Below are 21,028 nucleotides of genomic sequence, written 5' to 3' on the forward strand. Positions count from 1 at the left end.
TTACGTTTTTGACGTAATTCATTGTGAATTAGGCAAGTTATGTTATACAAAATGGATAAAACCGTTTAACCAATCAAATGACGTGTTACAACTGAAATTAAATTATTTATATATAACTAAGGAAAATAATTCATTAAATTACTTACCTTTAAGATTATGTTTATCTTATTCAGAAGAATATTCCAAATGTTAAGCATCATATTCTTGTTATTTTGAGACCAACTATATTGTGAATTAAGGTTTGTAATTTTAAATCCCAACTCTTCAGTAGAACATGTAACGAATTGTTAGATAGAAAATAAAACTTTGTATGGAATCATCGGTCCATAAACATCTTTATACATTATTTCTTTTACAACGATGCTAAATGTTGATTATTGTAAACCGCATTTTTTTTATTTTTACAAACCTTGGTGACTTTTTACATGCTTAAAGCTGATCGTCAGCATTAAAAGAAGAATCATATCAATTTCTTATCTAATTTTTGAATAGGATCATCATGTTAAATTAATCATTGTGTTTGTGACATTTAGCGAGTTTTAAAGTAATATCATTAAGGTTTTAACATACAAAGCTAAAGTAATTTAATTTATAGCCATTTGTATTTATGCTTCTTTTTCCATCACCTATATCTCAAAAATACAAGCACACATATGAGTGTTGAAAAGAGTTTTATTAATCAAACATGCTAATATTCTGATAAAATTAAGTACTAAACTTGTAAAACTTTGTTAATAAAGGATTACAAAAGAGGAATTGTCAATGTAAAGAAATATTTATATTCAGTTTACCTGTTTACACATCTCATAAAATGCAAGTTGAATGATACAAAAATTACAAGGAAATATGTATATGCTTTATATCCACTAAACTGCATCACATGATTAATATATATATATATAGGTCCTTTGTTCACAAAAAATAAATGTCTACTTAACAAATCAATTCTTGATTATCACTAAACCCTGTTTTATAATTTCATTGATAAGTACTGAGAGATATCGTATTAATACATCCCTATTTTCCTCCACAAACATGTAATATATGTACTTCATACTAGTATTTTTTATGAAGTGCAAAACGGTTTGTCATTACATACACGTAGTTTAATATATACAGGACATCTAAACGCAAAAATGCTCAAAACATTTTTTAATGCACTTCCTAAAATTTATGCTGGCATCATACATACAATCGAAACAGGAATTTGTTATTCTAAGACATAACTTGATTAAGAAAACATTCTCAAAAAAATACACTGAAATATTGAACATCATTTGTAACACTTAACTAATGGATATGATACAGAGCTGTTATTGTTACATGTATTCAAAACTTTAACAAACAAAAACGACCATGAGTTTTGCTTACTTTAAATGCACTGTGTAGGTAATATTCACGTTTACCAAATATTTTAATTCTTGTTTTCTCCAAAGGAAACGTATTATTATAGTCATTCAAGGACATCTTTAAAAATTGATTGCTCGCCTTATCCCGAGTCAGATTTATATTAATTTGGGTCGTGTTTAGGTAGGTGTTTAAATCTTTCCAGATTACACCACATTTGTTGATGGGATTAGAGGACGAAATGAAGAGAAATAACTGTGCCTTGAAACATAAAGAGCTTTCGAATTGGAACAATTTTAGTCAGTCAGTAAAGAGAAGTCAACCAAACATCATTTGAAATCTTTAGCACTGTCAGTGGGGGATGAATATTCAGAAGTTTATTACCTGGTCAAATCATATAGAGTATCTTCTGACATGTTTCTTTATTTCTTTTAAACACTTTCGATATTTACGTACCCTCATTCTATTATGCAAGAAATTTATTTTGGAATTTTTGTTTTCATATATCAATTCCTTTGTTCTCTCTAAAGCGGACACACCCTCCCTGTCAATCAAACTGTTATACTCTTTGTATTTGACCCTCACATTAACTTGTGCCCCGGCATCAAGTAAGACACTAACTGTTTTCTCCTGGTAGGTGCGATCATAATTTAAAAATAAATCGCCATCAATTACTCTGAAAAGTAAGGGTTTGATATCCGACTGTTTTGTTTTCTGGCGAATAAAAATATCTTGGTTGGAATCAAGACCGATATGCAGCAAATGATTTAAAACATCACAGTCAGCTTGAAGTAATTTTTCGTGCAAATTACTTTTCATATCCCAGATTAGTTTCTTTGTTGACACCACATCATCCTTACTATCAGTAGCCACGTCCGCATGCCTAATATCTCTTAGTATGGTGAACAAATGCAGATTTTTTCTGATTTGCTGTTGTTTATTTTCTGATTTTTTAAAGAACTTAAAAATATTCATCCTGTTGTTAATCAATGCATGGTATAAAGGTGACATTCCAGATTTTGTACAAATTGTGCAGTCAGCACCTTGTTCTACAAGCATTCGCAATACAATGATGGATGGATTCTCGTTATCTACTGTCTTATACAGCGGTGTCTCCCCTTCTTGATTTTGTAAATTGACATTAGCACCAGCTTCAAGCACCGCCTTCACTATGTTTCCATTACCCCCTCTACATGCTGCCAACAAAGGCGTGTTCCATAATGTGCTTTGATTGATTTTAGCTCCAGCATTCAGTAGTTCTTTTACAACATCAACATTTTCAAATTGGCATGCGGCAGTCAGTGGAGTGTTATATTTACCTTGTAAATTGACATCAGCCCCCGCCTCAATCAGTTCCTTTACAATATTAATGCATCCATACTCACATGATAATATTAGTGGCATATTATCTTCATAATCATCATGATGTAAATTGACGTCTGCTCCAGCCTGTATCAACTCCTTCACTACATCCAAATGTCCCCCCTTGCATGCAGCTGTCAGTGGAGTGGTAAATCTACTCTGTAGTTTAACATCAGCCCCCTTAATAAGCAATTCCTTCACCACGTCTACGAATCCAATCGTGCATGCAGCTATTAATGGTGTATTACTAACACCATGTGGATTAACATTGGCTTTTGCATTCAAAAGCTCTTTGACTATTTCTAAGTTTCCTCTCTTACAAGCAACTATCAACGGTGTTTTGTATTTATATGGTTTCCCTGGATGCCGAGGATTGAAATTGACTTTAGCTCCAAATTTCAGCAGTTCCTTCAACACATCTATATGTCTGCATCCACAAGCCATAATTAATGGCGTTTTCCATACATATTTTGGATTAACATCAGCCCCTTTTTGAAGCAGTTCTCTCACCACACTCAGATTGCCATTTAGACATGCAGCTGTCAGTGGTGTGATATGAAGATAACCAGGCCCATTTGCTAGGAACCCCAACATTGTCTCTGGAGTGATGTAAATGCTAAAAAAACATGCGATTGACCGAACCATCTGTATATATTTTAAATGATCAATCCATATTTGCTGTGGATTAATTGAAGCCCCCATTTCAAGAAGATCTTTCACGAGGTTAAAATCTCCATCTAAACAAGCAGCAGTCAGTGGTGTATACCATTCTTTATTGTGTTGATTGATGTCAGCACCAGCCTCAATTAGATGTTTTATTAATCTTTTATCCTTTTGTTGTCTAACAGAACTTAATAATGGTGTATTCCCATCATCATCTTGCTGATTGACATCAGCTTTTGCTTCAAGAAGTTCTTTTATTAACGACAAATTTGGATGAGTTCTTGAACATGCATTTATCAGTGCTGTGCCGGTCATACGCAATGAATTGACATCGGCCCCAACTCGTAGCAGTTCAATGACCACATCGGAATGATTTTCACGACATGCAGCATTTAATGGCGAATCATACAGACCCTGAGTATTTACTTTTGCTCCTTCCTTCAGTAATTCTGTCACCACAGAAATGTGTCCTCCTGTACATGCAGCTGTCAATGCATCCATTGTACATATACTTCCACATTGTAAATTAATGTTGGCCCCAGCTTTTAAAAGTTCCCTAACTATAACCAATTCACCACACCTACATGCAGATATCAGAGGGTTATTACAATCCTTTTTTTGATTGACAATGGCCCCAGATTGCAGCAATATTTTTACTACATTTAGATGTCCATTTTCACATGCAGCTATAAGCGGTAAATTACTTGAAGACTCTAAATTTGTTGAAGCTCCACAAGTTATCAGCTCCTTTACAATACCTGAATATCCACCTTTGCATGCTTTTACTAGTGGTGTATCGAAATTACACTCTAAATTGACATTTGCATCCATTTTGCAAAGTTCTCTCACAACATTAAAATGTCCAGCACTGCATGCTGCTGTCAGTGGTGTATGACTATGACCCAGTTTGTTAACATCAGCTCCTACTCCTATCAATTCTTTTACAACAGACACATGACCAAATAAACACGCTGCTACTAGTGGTGTATTTTTTCTAAATAAAATTGCCCTAGAACGGTCTGCCCGATGAGAGTAGACATGTGGCGTTCTGTTGATTGAGTAGTTTAAATTGACATGTTTTAGTAAGATCCTAACAGTCTCCACATCACCCCCATAACAACTGAGAACAAGTAGGCGGGTTTGTTCTACCGCAGAGTTTTGAATGTTTTCTTTTTCATACAAGGATGCAAAGCTAACTTTTAGAGAGTCTGAAACAAGTATTTCATCAAAATCATCTAGCACTTTATTTATATCACTAGCATTGGTTCCCTGTTTCGATGTTTGATCAAGATTTATAAGATCAGAATTCAAATTTCCAAATAGTGCAGACGATGTTTCGTTGTGTAGTTCAGTTTGATGTATGATGTACCTAAGGATTTGGTGATGCCCATAGTAAATAACCCAACTGATCACTCTCACATAGCAAAATAATGGCATCAAAAATGTGTGTCGTCTGTCTAGCAGTAGATCCTCTATACAATCTTTAAACTCGTTGTTCTTTTTCTTATCATTTCCATCTTCTTCCCTTTTGAGTATTTTAGACATTTTCTCCAGTTTACTTAGAAAGAGCTTCTTTAATTCTACATATGGGTGTTTCTCTAGTACATTAATAAATGCTTTACACAACTGGTTGTCCTTTAAAGCATTATTCATAAACACGTCATACAGTTCATAATTTTCTATATCTTTGTACAGTCTCATAGCTAACATTGGATACAGGTTAATAGACACCATTATACACAGATCTGTACCCTCCCTGTTTTCAGTCTTTTCTTCACTGCTTATATCAGTTGCCTCCACTTTTGTTTCCATATTTTTCTGTTTTTGTGTTTCACATGTCTGAAGTTTTACATAGTTTGCTATATAACTACTTTTCATATATTCTATAATCAACTCTGGAAACTGTCTACCAAAGTGATATGCTGTTATTTCAAACATGGAGTCATGAACAAAAGTGAACTCTCTACCACGACGTTTTGTGTATGTCCCCTCCATTGCTGACAAAGCTTTCACAAACTTAAATGTATCTGTTGAAGTTGTAACTTCACAGCTTTCTAACACCCTGTGCTTCATTTCCTGAAAACATTTATTTTTCTCATCTTTTAGAATGTCTTCAGAAAGCATGTTGTTATTCAACGTGCACAACACCAAAGTTGCATAAAATAAACCGTTTCTTTGTTGCATTTTGTCGAATTCCTCGACAATGCATTGGATGGGACTGATAAAAAAACGTTCACCAGTGATTCTAAATTTTTCCTCATTGGAATATAGTTTACACAATAAAGGAAACATGCGAGAGGCTTCAGTAAGCATTGCAGGAGACAACAAATCTCTGTCTAACCCATGCTTTTCAAGAATATTTCTTTGGTCTTCTTCATTCAATTCATTCTCAGAGCTATGAAGCTTAATAGTATTTTGTTCATTAGTTAAAAAGGATTTGTGGCATTGGTTATAAAGGGTTTTTCTGCATGTCAAGAGAACCTTTGTTTTCACAAAAGACGGTTTTTTTAATTTTTCCTCATACTCTAAAAACGATTCTAACTTTGCTTTGTTAAAACCCAATACACCTACGACATCATTGATAACAAAAACCTGTGGATTCTGAGGATCACAATACTGTGTGAGGTCTCTAAGGTCCAATACAGGAACCACTTCGTATCCTTCCTCCTGGAGTATCAGAGCAATGTGTTGAGCTGTGGATGATTTGCCTGACCCTGGAACACCAACAAACGTCACATAAGGCTGCTCTCTCACCCTATGTAGCATTTCAGGGAACCCATGAGTTTCCACAAAAACCGAATCTTCTTCTTTCCATTTTTTGATATATTCTGTATCGTGTTGTGCTAAAAGATATAAAGTTTATTTAATAAAATATTTTGATTATTAATAATGTATGCAGAATTATTTTATTTCTTTGAGTTAAACTCTCCATATGAAAAAGGACTGTAGAATAAGTTTATATATTTCTGATTACGTACTCTCTCCACATTGGTATAATGGTATGTTAGAATTCCATTGGCATTTCATCATGACAATTTTTAAAATATATATGTTCACAGCTTTCGAAGAAATAGGATTATAATTTGTTTTTAAACTGTTAGGTAAAACAGGTGCTAAACTTTTTAGATTGCTGAAAAATTTAAATATCACTCAACTGCGAAGTACAAGATATAACAATGTATATTTTGGCTAGATGTAATATAATTGAAATATATCATCAGTCCTAAAACGTTTTTTTTTTACATTGTACAGATTTGCCAGAATTAATGCATAAAATACCTTTAATATGCACGGGGATCACGCAGTGTAATTTTTCAATGTTATCTGAAATACCAATAAGGCATTATGAAATCATGAACTAAACAACTTAATCTCAATGATTAGGTGTGAAAGTGCTTTTTCGAATTTCATTAATCAAGTTTTGTTATACTGAACTGTGAATTACCTGTTACCATTTGTATTTAAAATAGAACATTTTGCAAGGCTTTTCATAAAAAATCATGTTATTTATTTATTTTTTACTGTTTACCAACACTCGGTAGTAACACAACCAAATTTCATCTGCAAGTAAGTTGAAACTGACTAGCTATGGACAGGAAAATAATACCTTTGAGCTTAATTACTACCGGTTCCAATTAACGATAATTACCTGAAAGGTTTTCAACCCTTTTTTGTAATTCGTCTAAAAGTTTTTCTATGTACTTTTTCTCCGTATCAGGATCCATTGAGCACGTTTTGATTTCGTTAACAGAATCCTGAAGAATCGTGGTTGTTCCAAGGTAACCCTCTAACTCTACAATTATGTCATGAATATTCCTCCATTCTTGTCTAAAATCAGACTCCGCCAGGAAGAAATCTGACGTATGTCCATAGTATTTGTTCCTGATTAGTCGAATCCTTTCAATGTTAGCAGACACACTTCTATCTCCGGGGTTTGGTTGTTTTCCCCACCCAGCCGTATGTTCTGACATGTTGCTCACGTTCCGTAAAAGGAGATATAGAATTGTAACGTCAAAGTCTGAGTAATCTCTACTATATTGTTCCGTAGGAGGCGGGAAAATGATGTCTGTGTGTTGTTTTGAAAGAGGATTTTTTGCCTTACGGTTCTTAAGGCTATCTATCCAGGTCCTAACCGTCATTGATAAAGTAGAGGGAGGGATTTCCTTTCTGAGAATGTCACGTAACACATCTGTACACGGACCCAGGATAAGTCTGGCGACACGTGCCAGGTTTGTTGTCTCTGTTGTGGACGTGTACTTTGATAGCGACATCGTAGATCTTTACACTTGTAACCTGTGCAGTAAATTCATATTATTATATTTCTTAAAAATTAAAATATCAGGAGAACCGGGTTCGATTCTCGCAGCGCCGCGTGAATACTTAACATAGGTAGTGATTAATATTTTGCCAAGCGCTCGGCACTAGAAGTGAAAGACACGGATCTTTCAAAAAACGCAGGTTCTGTGTCACGGTAGGCGTTGGAATGATAAAGAATCCTCTCTACTAAATGGACCTGAGTAGCGAGTTTAAGTCTAAATTTGAAGACCTTCACCCGCGAAGGGTGAGTGAAATATTCCGCGATTTGGAGTTTAAACAATTTATAATCAATCGATCAATAAAAATATTCAAATGAAATGTATTTCATATAACTTATAGACATAACACTTGTTTTAGGTCACATTTTTCCTTAAAATGATGTGATTATTGATTAGTCTTTGAACAAACTAATTGTAATACTAATTGAAAAGAAAAAAATATCTTGTTATTTATTGTGCTTCTTAACTGCTGACGCCCGCGTTGCGCAGTGGTTAGAATGTCTGCTCTAGAGTCGCGAAGTAAGGAGTCAATCCTTACATCGCGGGTTCGAATCCCACTGCAGGACATGGAGACCAGTCCTTCGAATGAGTCCATATCAACCGAAGCCCCTTGTCGCAGTAGGTGCTGGCATGAATAAGATCTTTACTGTTCAAAGGCCCTGAGTGCCGAGCATAGGACAAAATTTGTAGCCTTCCACATTGAATAACATACAATAAATCAATCAATCTAAACCGCTGAAAGTCAATAAAAAGTTTTTACATTAGAATTATGGAATGAAAAAAGAAGAGTAAGTATTAAGCGTTTAGACGAAAGCTGTCTTTCAGGGTTGTTAACATGAGAGCAAGTAATATGGAACTCAACGAGAGCGTGTATTTTGCAAGTGTTTTGCAACATATTTGTAAATCAATGCATGTGCAATGATAATTAAACACTTTAAGGATGAATCAAATCTTACACGTAAGTGTACATGTAATTTCCTGCTTTTATCATTTTTTAAAGTCATTTAATTATTTGTTGATTTGTATTTTAAATCTCGCGGTAACTGCTTATGCATTTAGAGGAATCAAAGAAACATCCATACTTTTACATCTATGTGACACTGTAAACAATTAACAAGTATCAAGTAATTTCATTTGTTATTTTTTAAAATCAATAAAAATTTACTTATACATCCTAGAAATACATAAATTAATATATTATGAATTGCGATGTTGTGGTTTAATGTTAATTCTACTACAAGGGAATTTCGTCTACCGTATATTCTGATTTTCAGAATAGGAAGTTTATAATACAATTATAAATTAGTTTCTGATTATCCTAATATTTTTCCACAAGAAGTGAAATTATGAATGAAATTTCACAATTACATCTTTGTCACATTTATATCTTGCATATGCCAAAAAGAAAGATATTGATATTCGAATGTGAAGATGATAACGTTCAAGTCATAAATAACGCAACAACGCAACATTTTAGCATTATAAAATGAAACTTGCAAGAAGACATACAGCTATTTTTTTTTTATCTCAATACACGTAGTTTTGATTTAAACCTCGATCATGTTGATACTTTATTATTTCCTACAATTTCGTCTACAGATATTTTAAAAATTAACCAAGCTAACCGGTTTATTAAATTTAATGAATCATCAAGTCATTTCTTAACGAAGGCATTAGATTGTCTTTTACAAAACCTTCATTAGGGTCATAAGTAAATGAATCATTAAACATTTAAGAATAAATAGGTCTTGTATATACCTAAATCATTCTGGATTACAGCCAAACCACAAATAATTTTGATACTATTTTTATTGATGATTGCTGACAAAACACACTAATCATCTTTTTTGAATACAAGATTATTTTTTTCTTTTCAGATTTCAAAACAAAATGTATACTAGACATATACAATGAATTTATGATGAATAAACATAACAAGGTTTACATAAAAGAAGCATCAATTATTTTTGAATCATAAAATTAATTAAAAATTTTATTAAAGTACTTACTATTTTTTAAAGATTATTCCTACATTATTTCTTTTTCTTTTCATCGACAATTTTCGTACCATCTCTCTTATTTAAAGGACAACAATTGTCTACCAACAAAGCAGATAGATAATTTTGAATTTCAAATCTCAGGTCCTTGTATTTTTGAGACCCAATATCAGGTTAATAAAGGTTTGCCATTTTTAAATCCCAAATCTTTTGTACAATATATAATGAATTGTCCGGTGAAGAATTTTGTATGGACTCATTAGTGCACAAATATCTATACACATTTTTTTTTTAGAAAGATGCCAACTTTTTCAATAATTGCAGACCTTATGGGGTTTTTTTTCCTCTACAAAACTTGGCACCTTGACATTATCTTATTTGGGGACCCAGAATTGGGTAAACAAAATAATATAAAAATTGTTAAAGTTGTACAGAAATATATTAAAAAATCAAAAATATTTCATGAATAATTAGTGTAACCATTTTGTATCCTTTACAACCCCCGTTTTATTTCTTCTCTCTTTGCTACCCCATTCCCTTCCATTCTTTTCTCTCTGAACCCCTTTTCTTCTTCTTCTTCTTCTTATTCTTATGTTATTGTATTTTTGTTGTTTGTACATCACGTGTATATATTTTTGTTATTTTTGTTTGTGTTGGAGAGGACAATCTAAGTTGGCATAATTTGTGTCCAATCCCATTGATTGTGTTCAATAAAATATGTTAAAATCAAAATTGGCACCCTTTGTAAGCTTAATGGACATTTTCGGTTGGGTGAACTTCTACAGCTGTCAGCGACTATGGACAAAAACGTGTGGAAACCATGTTGTGCCAAAATGAAATAACAAATACAAACAAATGATATAATTTGATCAATCAAAATGATTATTAGATACATTCGATTCTGCGTTTCTTAATGGTTCAAAACAACAAAAAGTATTCCACAGAATAACATGTATAAATCTGCACAATATACCGAATGCCAAAACCAGAATACTACTAAATAATATAATAATATTCTTTACATATGAACCACAGTATGTCTGACCCCTTGAAAATAATATAAGAAATCTTGCAAGTAGGTTATCAGCATTGGCTCCAGCTAATTCGAAAGTGAAATTTGGAGTTTGGCAGTAAATTGTAGTGAATGAATAAAATTTAGTACTGATAGATATTGGAACCTATTTTACTTGCCAGATTTCTTTGAGCTAGTTGATTTTTATTCTAACTGTTCTATCCCCCCACCCACTTAAAAAAAACCGATGCTACCTACCTGAATAAATTTTTCTTAATGGTGTTCATCGAAATGCTTGGTTGTGCCCTCAAACTTGAATAGTTTTTAGAGGCCTGGAATTCCTTGACCAATTTTATTTTATTAGCCCAACTATATTTCTAAAAAGGCAAAGATGTATGGTATGTAAGTTTCATCTACATATGTTATGTATTTCATATTAAAAAACCAAAAGGGATTATTGATGATATCCCATTCAGGGTGTAAACATAGTAGTTTAAACTACTTTCCATACATTGTACTTGACATAAAAAAATTTTATATCTTTTGCGCATAATGCGTTCCATACTGAAGATCCGTAAATGTTCACCCAACCGAAAATGTCCACTAGCAGTACAGCACGGGGAAACTCTAAACAAACGGACCTGTACAGTGGAGAGGGGAAAACTTTAATTTTCATCATTGTTAATCATTTGTATGCAAATATGAGCATGGGATTAGTTGATGATAATGTACATAATGCATCAAGTCTTTCTGAGAGCGATTTAAAAAACTAGCCTTTTTGAAAAAAAAACACATGTAGTATTTTATGTAGTAACCCATAAATGCAACTCATTGAGCTGATTGGTCTATTTGTGTCCCTCACTGAACAGACGTCACAAAAAATATTTTCCTCGACCTGATGATTCTCGCGATGCTTTTCCCGCGCACATGCACAGATCCAGGATAAACGTCAGTCCTTTATAAATATGCATGAGAATATCGTGTTCTTTTCCTGATCAGTACTTTGTTAATACCGAATAAAATTACGTCGAATTTGCAATATTGCTTCATTTTCTGGTAGCTTATCATACTCCAGAAATTTTTTTTCGGTTTCAGCTGTGCAAAAATACTGTTTAACACGGCATACATATCTTTAAATGTATAGTTAACAAAGTAGTCGGCAATTGTAATTGGACACAGACCCTGACTTAATGACTTAATAGATCTGTACTGCTGATATTGTATTCATCATTTTGTACACGTCTGAATTATTTTGTCACAATTATGAAATATATATACTTAATCATTTTTCATGAAAACTTTTGTGTAGAAAAAGTGTCAATTTATAGTTATTTATACACACCTATTTATACACAAAGTATTAGAACTAGAGAACAATTGTAACTATAGCTCATACTGGAAACACTTCACGAAGTGCTGTTAGGGATAGTTTAAATATAATGTTTGACATAACGTTTCAAATTCATGTAGATCCGTTATCAAATGACAACAATTATATGAAGTCTTTTACTTTAAATTATTGTCTTGGTAAGTTATCCCTATTGTTCCTTACCACCAAGTGTAATATAGACATGTATAATATACTTTTTTTAAAGTTTGATTTTTTTAATTATGAAAAATGTTACCATGCATTGGTGATATATATCTGAAGAGGACAAGGTAATATTAAACAGAATATCTTCTGACATGTTTTTTAATCTCTTTGATAATCTTTTGATAGTGAGATATTCTGTACTTCTTCATCTCGACAGTCTCCTGAGAGCTTTTTTCTTTACATATAAATTGTCTTGTTCTTTCTAAAGCGGACACTCCCATTTTCTCTAACACGGAGGTTTTTTCTCTGTACTTCACCCTCACATTAACATCTGCCCCAGCCTCCAGTAACATTTCATTATTTTCTCTCGGCATGTTAATACAAATAATTCGTTATCAATTATTCGAAAGAGTAAAGGTTTTACGTTAACTTCATTATGTCCGTTGCAAATTCGAATTTTTTGATTTGAATCCAGGCCGATAAAGAGCAAATGTCTTAATATATCACATTTAGGTCGAAATAATTGTAAGAACAAGTCTTTTTCCACATTCCAGACTTGTTTCTTCGATAAAACCACATCATCCTTACTATCAGTAGTCACATCTGCATGTCTAATGTCTACCAGGATATTAAACAAATGCAAATTTACCCTTTTTAGCATTTGTTTATTTTTTGTCTGTTGCACTAACTTTAGAATATTTTGAACCTTGTTCTTAATCAGTGCAATGAACAAAGGCGATAGCCCAGAGTTTTTACAAATTGTACAATCAGCACCACTTTCCATTATTACATGCAGCTATCAGTGGAGTGGTATATCGACCCTGTAGATTTACAATAGCCCCATTACTGAGCAATTCTCTCACAACATTGACATGTCCACCCTCACATGCAGCTATCAGGGCAGTGGTGTTTTTAATCGGTAGATTAACATCAGACCCCTTTCTAATCAAATCTTTAACCACACTTATATGTCCTCCTTCACATGCATCTAATAATGGCGTCCTATAATCCAGTGGATTAACATTTTCCTTAAATAGCTGTCTGATAATTTCTAAGTTTCCTTTCTCACAAGCAACTTTCAGAGGGGATTTGTATACATTTGGTACATACAGGTTCCCCAAGGATTATAATTGACTTTAGCTCCAAACTCAAGAAGCATTTTCAACACATCAATTAGTCCATATTCACAGGCAACAGTTAGGGGCGTCTAGAACACATACTTTGGATTCACATTAGCCCCTTTCTCAAGCATCACTTTTACAATACAAACATTGCCATTACGACGTGCAGATGTCAGGGGTATTATGTAACCAGCAATCCGTCCATCTTTAAAAAAATCGAAAAAATGTTCCATAGGTACATTATAACGAGATGCTGTTATGGTTAACATGTGGACACGATGTTCATACCCATACCATAGGTCCTGTGGATTTATAAAAGCCCCCATTTCAAGAAGTTCTTTTACAAGGCTCAAATCACCAGTACCACATGCAGCTGCCAGAGGAGTATACAGATCTTTATTGTGTATATTGACATCAGCACCAGCCTCAATTAAGTTTTTTATAATACTTTTATCTCTTCTCTGTATAATAGATAGTAATAGTGCTGTGCTTCCTTCATCATTTTGATAATTGACATTAGCTTTTGATGTGAGCAGTTTCTTTATCACAGTTCCATGACCGCGACCAACTAGACACGCATTAATCAGTAGCGAATTATCAACACCTTCTGGACTGACATCGGCTCCAGCTTCTAGCAGTGTAACGACCACACTAAAATGACCACCACGACATGCAGCATTCAATGGTAAATCATGTAGACCTTTTGGATTAACGTTAGCTCCGGCTTTCAACAACTCCTTCACTACAAACAGACGGCCGCTCTCACAAGCTATTGTTAAAGGTGTACAATCCCTATCACAAAAACTCTTACTTTCAGAAGAATCATCACAATATGAAGTTATCATACGCGATATAAATTTGGATTTTTGATTGACATTGACCCCAGATTTAAGCAGCTCTTTTACGATATTAAGATGCCCACATTTACATGCTGCTGTAAGTAGCGTATACTGTCTATAATTACCAGAAATTCTTTCTTGCGTCGGCGCCCGATTGATGCAGTCGTCTAGATTAACATGGTTGAGTAGCATTCTAACAGTTTGATCGTCACGTCCAAAACAACTGAGTACTAACAAACAGGTTTGTTTTATGATAGCGTTACTGTTTCTGATGCTAAACCTTTGAGCAAAAGGCACAAAATCTACCGAAAGTGCTTCTCCCCATTTTTGATGACAAAGACCACCAAAATTAGCAAAATAATCTCCAGAAAGTGCTAATGTTGTTTTTTTTTGTGTAGCTCAATTTGATCTATGATGTACTTAAGGATTTTGTGATGTCCATAGTAAATAACCCATCTGATCACTCTCACATTGTATGTTTCTAGTTCGGGAAAGGTTTTTTTTTTTTATCCAACAAGAGCTCTTCAATACGCCTCTCAATCCTGCTGTTCCTTTTATCGTTCCAACTATGTTGCCTTTTCAGAATTTTTGACACGTTCTATTGGTTATATAGATTGATTGATCGATTGATGGAATATTGTTTAACGTCCCTCTCCAGAATATTTCACTGATATGGAGACGTCACGATTGCCAGTGAAGGGCTGCAAATTTAGGCCTATGCTCGGCACTCAGGGCCTTTGAGCAGGGAGGGATCTTTATCGTGCCACACCTGCTGTGACACGGGGCCTCGGTTTATACGGTCTCATCCGAAGGACCGCCCCATTTAGTCGCCTTTTACGACAAGCAAGGGGGTACTGAGGACCTATTCTAACCCGGATCCCCACGGGGTTGGTTATATAGAAAGAGAGACATTAACTCTGTACATGTTTTTGTCTTCAATACATCAAGAAATGCTTTAGACCACTGATTATCTTTCAATGAATTATTCATGAACACATCGTACAGTTCCATATTCTCTATATCTCTGTACAACCTCTCAGCTAACATTGGATACTGATTTTTAGGAACCCTTATACACAGATCTATACATTCCTTGCTTTCAGGTTTTTCATCACTGCTTGCATCAATTTCCTTACTTTGATTTTAAAACAAGTTCGTTATTGATAATTTGGTATTTCTGATTAATTTTATAATTGTATGTTGAATTACATGAAATCATCCCTGAAAAAAACATGTTTTGTTTTATAAATGCTTAATATATAATAGAAAATAACGTATTTAAGGGAATGACGTAATTCATCAAATTACCAAAGGGAGGAACTCTTCCCTCTACGTTTCCATTACACTGATTAATGGGACAAAGCTCTATGAATTATACAACCAGTTCTCTGTTGCTGATGAAACCAACAACTACACACTTTTCCTTGGAGGACCAGCTACCGGGACCCTGGGTAGGTAAAAGGAAAAATAATGTTCAAAATGTCAATCAATTAGTAGTATGTGTGTAAGAGAGAGAGAGGCTCTATTGTTAGGAAAGTATTAGGAGGAATACGTAAATATCAATGTTCCGCTAGTGACATTAAAAAAGAGTCCATGCAGTGTGAACCAAACAGTTTTAGAATTAAAAAAAAAAAATATATGTAATGTTCAACTCTTCCTTATTCTACTTTTGTAAATTTGTATAATCTAAATCAACCCCCCCAAAAATAATATAAAAGGGCATATTGTAAAACAAAACTCGGTATGAGAGGGTAATCGTTAAGTAACATAACAGCTGTGTTAAAGCATTTTGATTAAATCCCAATTTCCTCAAAAATTATTTTAATTAAATTTCAGATAAGTGCAGTCTGCATGTATATACGACAAGTAATAAGTAATAAATTAAACTAGGAATATATTGCAAAAGTAATTTAATTTCATTTAAAATAAAATTAAGATTTTGTTTATTTTTCTGTAAATCTTGGAAACCCTGATGTATGAATATACAGAACATCATTCAATAATAAGTTCAGCCAATGCGTAAACAATATCTCAATAATTAACTTAATTATATATTACCAGGGTGTCGCAGTGGATAGAGCGTTTGCTCTAGACTTGCAGATTAAGGAGGTGTTCATTACATCTTGGGTTCAAATTTCACTATGTGGCATGTAGACAAGTGCTTTAATTTGGATTGACTGTATGTTGTTTAAAATCTCTATCGAGAATTTTTCACTCATATTGAGAGGCCACTTCTTGCCGATGGATCTCTGCAAATTTGCAGTAAAGTGGTCTCTCAGGATTATTAAGCAGGGAAAGATCTGTTTCTTACCAGCACATTTTGCGATACAGGACCTCGGTTTACTCGGTCTCATCCGAAGGACCAGGGTGGGATTCGATCCGCGACGTACGAATCACGTCCTTACTTTACGACTCTGCAACACCGGCGGCCATATGCTTTGGACGAGGCGGTATAAACCTAGGAGATAGATTGATTGATTATATACTATTTAACGTCCCTCTCGAGAATATTTCATTGATATGGAGTCGTCACCATTGCCAATGAAGGGCTGCAAATTTAAGCCTATGCTCGGCACTTACTGCCTTTGAGCACGGAGGGATCTTTATCGTGCCACACGTACTACTATGACGCGGGGCCTCGGTTTATACGGTCTCATCCGAAGGACCGCCCCATTTCGTCGCCTTTTACGACAAGCAAGGGGTACTGAGGACCTATTCTAACCCGGATCCCCACGGGGTTGGTTATATAGAAAGAGAGACATTAACTCTGTACATGTTTTTGTCTTCAATACATCAAGAAATGCTTTAGACCACTGATTATCTTTCAATGAATTATTCATGAACACATCGTACAGTTCCATATTCTCTATATCTCTGTACAACCTCTCAGCTAACATTGGATACCGATTTTTAGGAACCCTTATACACAGATCTATACATTCCTTGCTTTCAGGTTTTTCATCACTGCTTGCATCAGTTGATTCCAGACTCGTAAATTTGTCATTTGTTTCAATATTTCTCTCATTTTCGGTTTCACATATCTGTAGTTTGACACAGATTGCAATGTAACTACTTCTCATTTATTCTAAAATTAACTCTGGAAACTGAGTACCAAAATGATATGAAGTTATTTCAAAATGGAATCATGAATAAAAGTGAATATTCTACCACGACGTTTTGTGTATGTCCCCTCCATAGCTGATAAAATTTTCACAAACTTAAATGTATCTGTGTTACTTTCAACTTCACAACTTTCTAAAGTCTTTTGCTTCATTTCCCCAAAACATTTATTTGTATCATCTCTAAGAATGTCTTCAGACAAAATGTTGTTATTTAGTGTGCACAACACCAGTGTCGTATATAAAGAATTTCTTTGTTGCATCTTGTCGAATTCCTGGACAATGCATTGGATGGGACTGATAAAAAAGCGTTCACCATTGATTCTGAACTTTTCTTCTTTGGAATGTAGTTTACACAATAAAGGAAACATTCGCGAGGATTCTGTAAGCATTGCAGGAGACAACAAATCTCTGTCTAACCATGTTTCCCAAGAATATCTCTCTGGTCATCTTCACTCAATTCATTCTCCGAGCTGTGAAGCTTAATTTTATTTTGTTCATTAGTAAAGAAGGATTTGTAGCACTGGTTAAAAAGAGTTTCTCTGCATGTCATTACAACCTTTGTTTTCTCAAAGGACAGTTTTATAAGTTATTGCTCATACTCTAAAAAGGATTCTAACTTTGCTTTTTTAACACCCAATACACCTACCACCTCATTGATAACAAAAACCTGAGGATTACTTGGATCACAATATTGAAAGAGATCTCTATAGTCTAATAGACTGATGACTCCCGAATATCTTCATAATTTATTTGAATTTCATTCCTCAACTTCCTATAACCTGCGATCTGAAACTAATTACGATATTAAATTACCAAAATTTCATACAAACTTATTCAAGACCTCTTTTCAGTACTCAGGTGTACATCTATGGAATAAACTTCCACAATACATTAGACTCTCTCAATCTTTACAAGCATTTAAACGTAATGTAGAAAATTACATTATCAGCTGTCGCTCAATAATTTGAGCATATGTTTATGATTGGCATATTTCTGTACAAGGACACTGTATTCATAATTTGTGATTGTAATTCCTATTATATATGATGAAATTGTATCTTGTATCTTTTGTAATTGATGTATAGAGGGCCCTGGGGAAGAATAGTGCATGCACTAACCAGGTTACCTTCTTTAAATAAAGTTTTATTATTATTATTTTATTATTATTATTATTATTATTATTATTATACAGGTACCACTTCGTATCCTTCCGAATGCAGTATTAGAGAGATGTGCTGAGCTGTGGTGGATTTTCCGGATCCAGTGACTCCAACAAACGTCACATAAAATTGATCTCTCACCTTCTGAAGCATTTTAAGAAACACATGAGTTTCACTTTACATGGCCTGGATATCGACTATCTGAAAAATAATCCCCTTTCGTCTTCATGTTCTTCTTCGCCCTATAACTATAGTCCTGCTGGACACGTTATTACAGGTGACGTAAAAATAGTTCGTAATGAGGACCTTAGATCACTTATTTTAAAAGGTCCTAAATATAATGAACCCCGATCCTTCAACTGGCGTCGGAATTTCATAAATATCATGGATTCTGTTGAAAATTACGCCAGACGATGGGCTAGATATGAAAAAGAAGACATTGACACCTTGTCAGAATGGATTAAATGTATCAGATCCATGTTAAAGTCACGTATTAAAAGATTGAGGGGCAAAATGAAAACCATCTATCCTTCTGTGTTCAATAAACCAGAAGTGAAAAAAGAATTAGATAGATTACACGATCAGTACGTACTGGTTCCTGCCGACAAAGCAGGTAACAACATTGTCTTCGTTTGTAAGGCTCATTATATAAATTGCATTCTAGAAGAACTTGGATTTAATGCTACAAGTGGTAATCCTACTTATACATATACTTCTCTTTCTAAGGAAGAAATTCTTCAAAATCACCTGTCAGTTTTTAACACTTTTAATATTCCACAGAGCCAAAATGAATTTGAACTACCTTATATATATTGGATTCCGAAACTTCATAAGAATCCTTACAAACAAAGATACATTGCAGGTTCCAGTAAATGTTCAACCAAGCCTCTTTCGTTACTTCTCACAAAAATATTGACAGTAGTGAAGGAAAAACTTCAAGAGTACTGTACAACTATATATTCAAGAAGTGGTGTAAATCAGATGTGGATACCAAAAAATTCTAAAAAACTTTTGGACAATTTGAAATCACAAGACTTTACAAAAATCAACAGCATAAACACTTACGAATTTTTCAACATTATACACAACAATTCCCCACGACAAATTAAAATCCAGGCTTTTGATATCATTGACAGCTGCTTCTTCAACAAAAATGGAACTCGTAAGTTTACTTACCTCGTCATTGGTCATTTGAAAAATTATATTTTGTTAAAACAGATTCTGATTGCACACATAAGTACTCTGAAGTTGACATCAAAAAGATGCTTGAGTTTCTGATTGACAATATCTATGTGGTTTTTGGAGACCAGGTATTCCAACAATCTATTGGAATACCCATGGGTACAAATTGCGCTCCGTTATTAGCAGACTTATTTTTATATTCATGTGAAGCAGAATTTATGCAAAATCTCTTACGTGATAAGAAGAAAACACTTGCTGTGGCCTTCAACTCGACATTTAGATATATCGACGACGTATTATCAATTAATAATGATAATTTCCATTCCTACGTCGACACGATATATCCTGGTGAGCTTGAGATAAAAGATACCACAGAATCCGACACTTCTGCTTCATACTTGGATATTTTACTTGAAAAAGACACTAATGGTAATCTAACAACCAAGCTATATGATAAACGTGATGACTTTAATTTTTCCATCGTCAACTTCCCTTACTTATGCAGCAATATACCTTCATCACCTGCATACGGAGTATATATATCTCAGTTGATTCGATACGCAAGAGCATGCTCTACGTATGAACAATTTCTTAAACGAGGTAAATTATTGACAAGCAAGTTGATGAAACAAGAATATCAACAGTCTCGTTTAAAGTCATCATTTCGTAAATTCTATGGTCGATACAATGACCTTGTCAGCAAATACAATTTATCATTGAATGAAATGCTGACTGACGTTTTTCATACCAATTGTTAGTCCATTATTTATACAGTGAATTAACCACGGATTTTTTCCGTTATTTCCTGATTTTGACAACGAGCACACGGCGGGTGTGACCGGTCAGCAGGGGATGCTCACTCCTCCATGGCACCTGATCCCACCTCTGATGTTTCAGGGGTCCGTGTTTGCTCTGCTCTTATTTTGTATATTTGTTTAATGGGCGTTGAGACTGAATACTGTTCGTTATTTCCGTATCCTTCTTTCAACAAAAAATGAATCCTCTTCTCTCCATTTCCTGAAATATTCAGTCTCGTGTTGTGCTAATAAAATATAAAAAAAAATACATAATGAAATACAAAGGTGTGGTGTTACGAGGGTCATTCAAAAAATACGTAGACAATGCTTCTCATCGTCGTATAATTATTACAAGATTATAAATCAACACATTTTCGTAAACATAAACATTTATTTTGTCGAAGTGTGAAGTTTCATTCCATTTGATTAAAAGGAACTCGTATTAGCCAAAATTTAAAACAACATGTTTTGTTACCACGGAGCACGGATAACCAACATTGTAACGTCAAAGACAACGTTGAGAAAGTTTGTCAAAATTATACTGATTTTCTTAATTTCAAATACGGTTTGTAGCGT

At 34.1% G+C, this 21,028-nt stretch overlaps 2 protein-coding genes across 2 annotated transcripts; both read right to left on the reverse strand.

Annotated features, from left to right (window-relative positions):
* Window positions 1-1,294: 1,294 nt before the first annotated feature.
* On the reverse strand, window positions 1,295-7,657 carry LOC134243790 (uncharacterized). The gene is made up of 2 exons (XM_062726023.1): window positions 7,022-7,657; window positions 1,295-6,215 (listed from the first exon to the last, which is right to left on the reverse strand). Exons 1-2 carry the CDS (start codon window positions 7,641-7,643, stop codon window positions 1,741-1,743), a joined length of 5,097 nt encoding a protein of 1,698 aa, XP_062582007.1. The 5' UTR covers window positions 7,644-7,657; the 3' UTR covers window positions 1,295-1,740.
* A 5,341-nt stretch (window positions 7,658-12,998) lies between these two features.
* LOC134243791 (ankyrin repeat domain-containing protein 17-like) lies at window positions 12,999-17,271 on the reverse strand. The gene is made up of 3 exons (XM_062726024.1): window positions 17,045-17,271; window positions 13,647-14,144; window positions 12,999-13,233 (listed from the first exon to the last, which is right to left on the reverse strand). Exons 1-3 carry the CDS (start codon window positions 17,269-17,271, stop codon window positions 12,999-13,001), a joined length of 960 nt encoding a protein of 319 aa, XP_062582008.1.
* Between the last annotated feature and the right edge of the window lie 3,757 nt (window positions 17,272-21,028).

This window comes from Saccostrea cucullata, unplaced genomic scaffold, assembly GCF_032062105.1.
Source record: "Saccostrea cucullata isolate Sc308-1 unplaced genomic scaffold, CSIRO_AGI_Scuc_v1 ctg3492, whole genome shotgun sequence".
NCBI classification, from domain to species: Eukaryota; Metazoa; Mollusca; class Bivalvia; order Ostreida; family Ostreidae; genus Saccostrea; species Saccostrea cuccullata.

What these genes read in the sequence shown, in the direction of transcription:
- LOC134243791 (XM_062726024.1), bottom strand. Translation starts at nt 17,271, where the DNA reads ATGAGAAGTAGTTACATTGCAATCTGTGTCAAACTACAGATATGTGAA. An exon ending in GATATAGAGAATATGGAACT is followed by an intron (nt 14,145 to 17,044) that starts GTACGATGTGTT and finishes TTTTTGTGATAG; the next exon opens with GGATTGTACACCTTTAACAA. An exon ending in ATAAATCCACAGGACCTATG is followed by an intron (nt 13,234 to 13,646) that starts GTATGGGTATGA and finishes ACTGGATTATAG; the next exon opens with GACGCCATTATTAGATGCAT.
- LOC134243790 (XM_062726023.1), bottom strand. Translation starts at nt 7,643, where the DNA reads ATGTCGCTATCAAAGTACACGTCCACAACAGAGACAACAAACCTGGCA. An exon ending in AAGGGTTGAAAACCTTTCAG is followed by an intron (nt 6,216 to 7,021) that starts GTAATTATCGTT and finishes TATATCTTTTAG; the next exon opens with CACAACACGATACAGAATAT.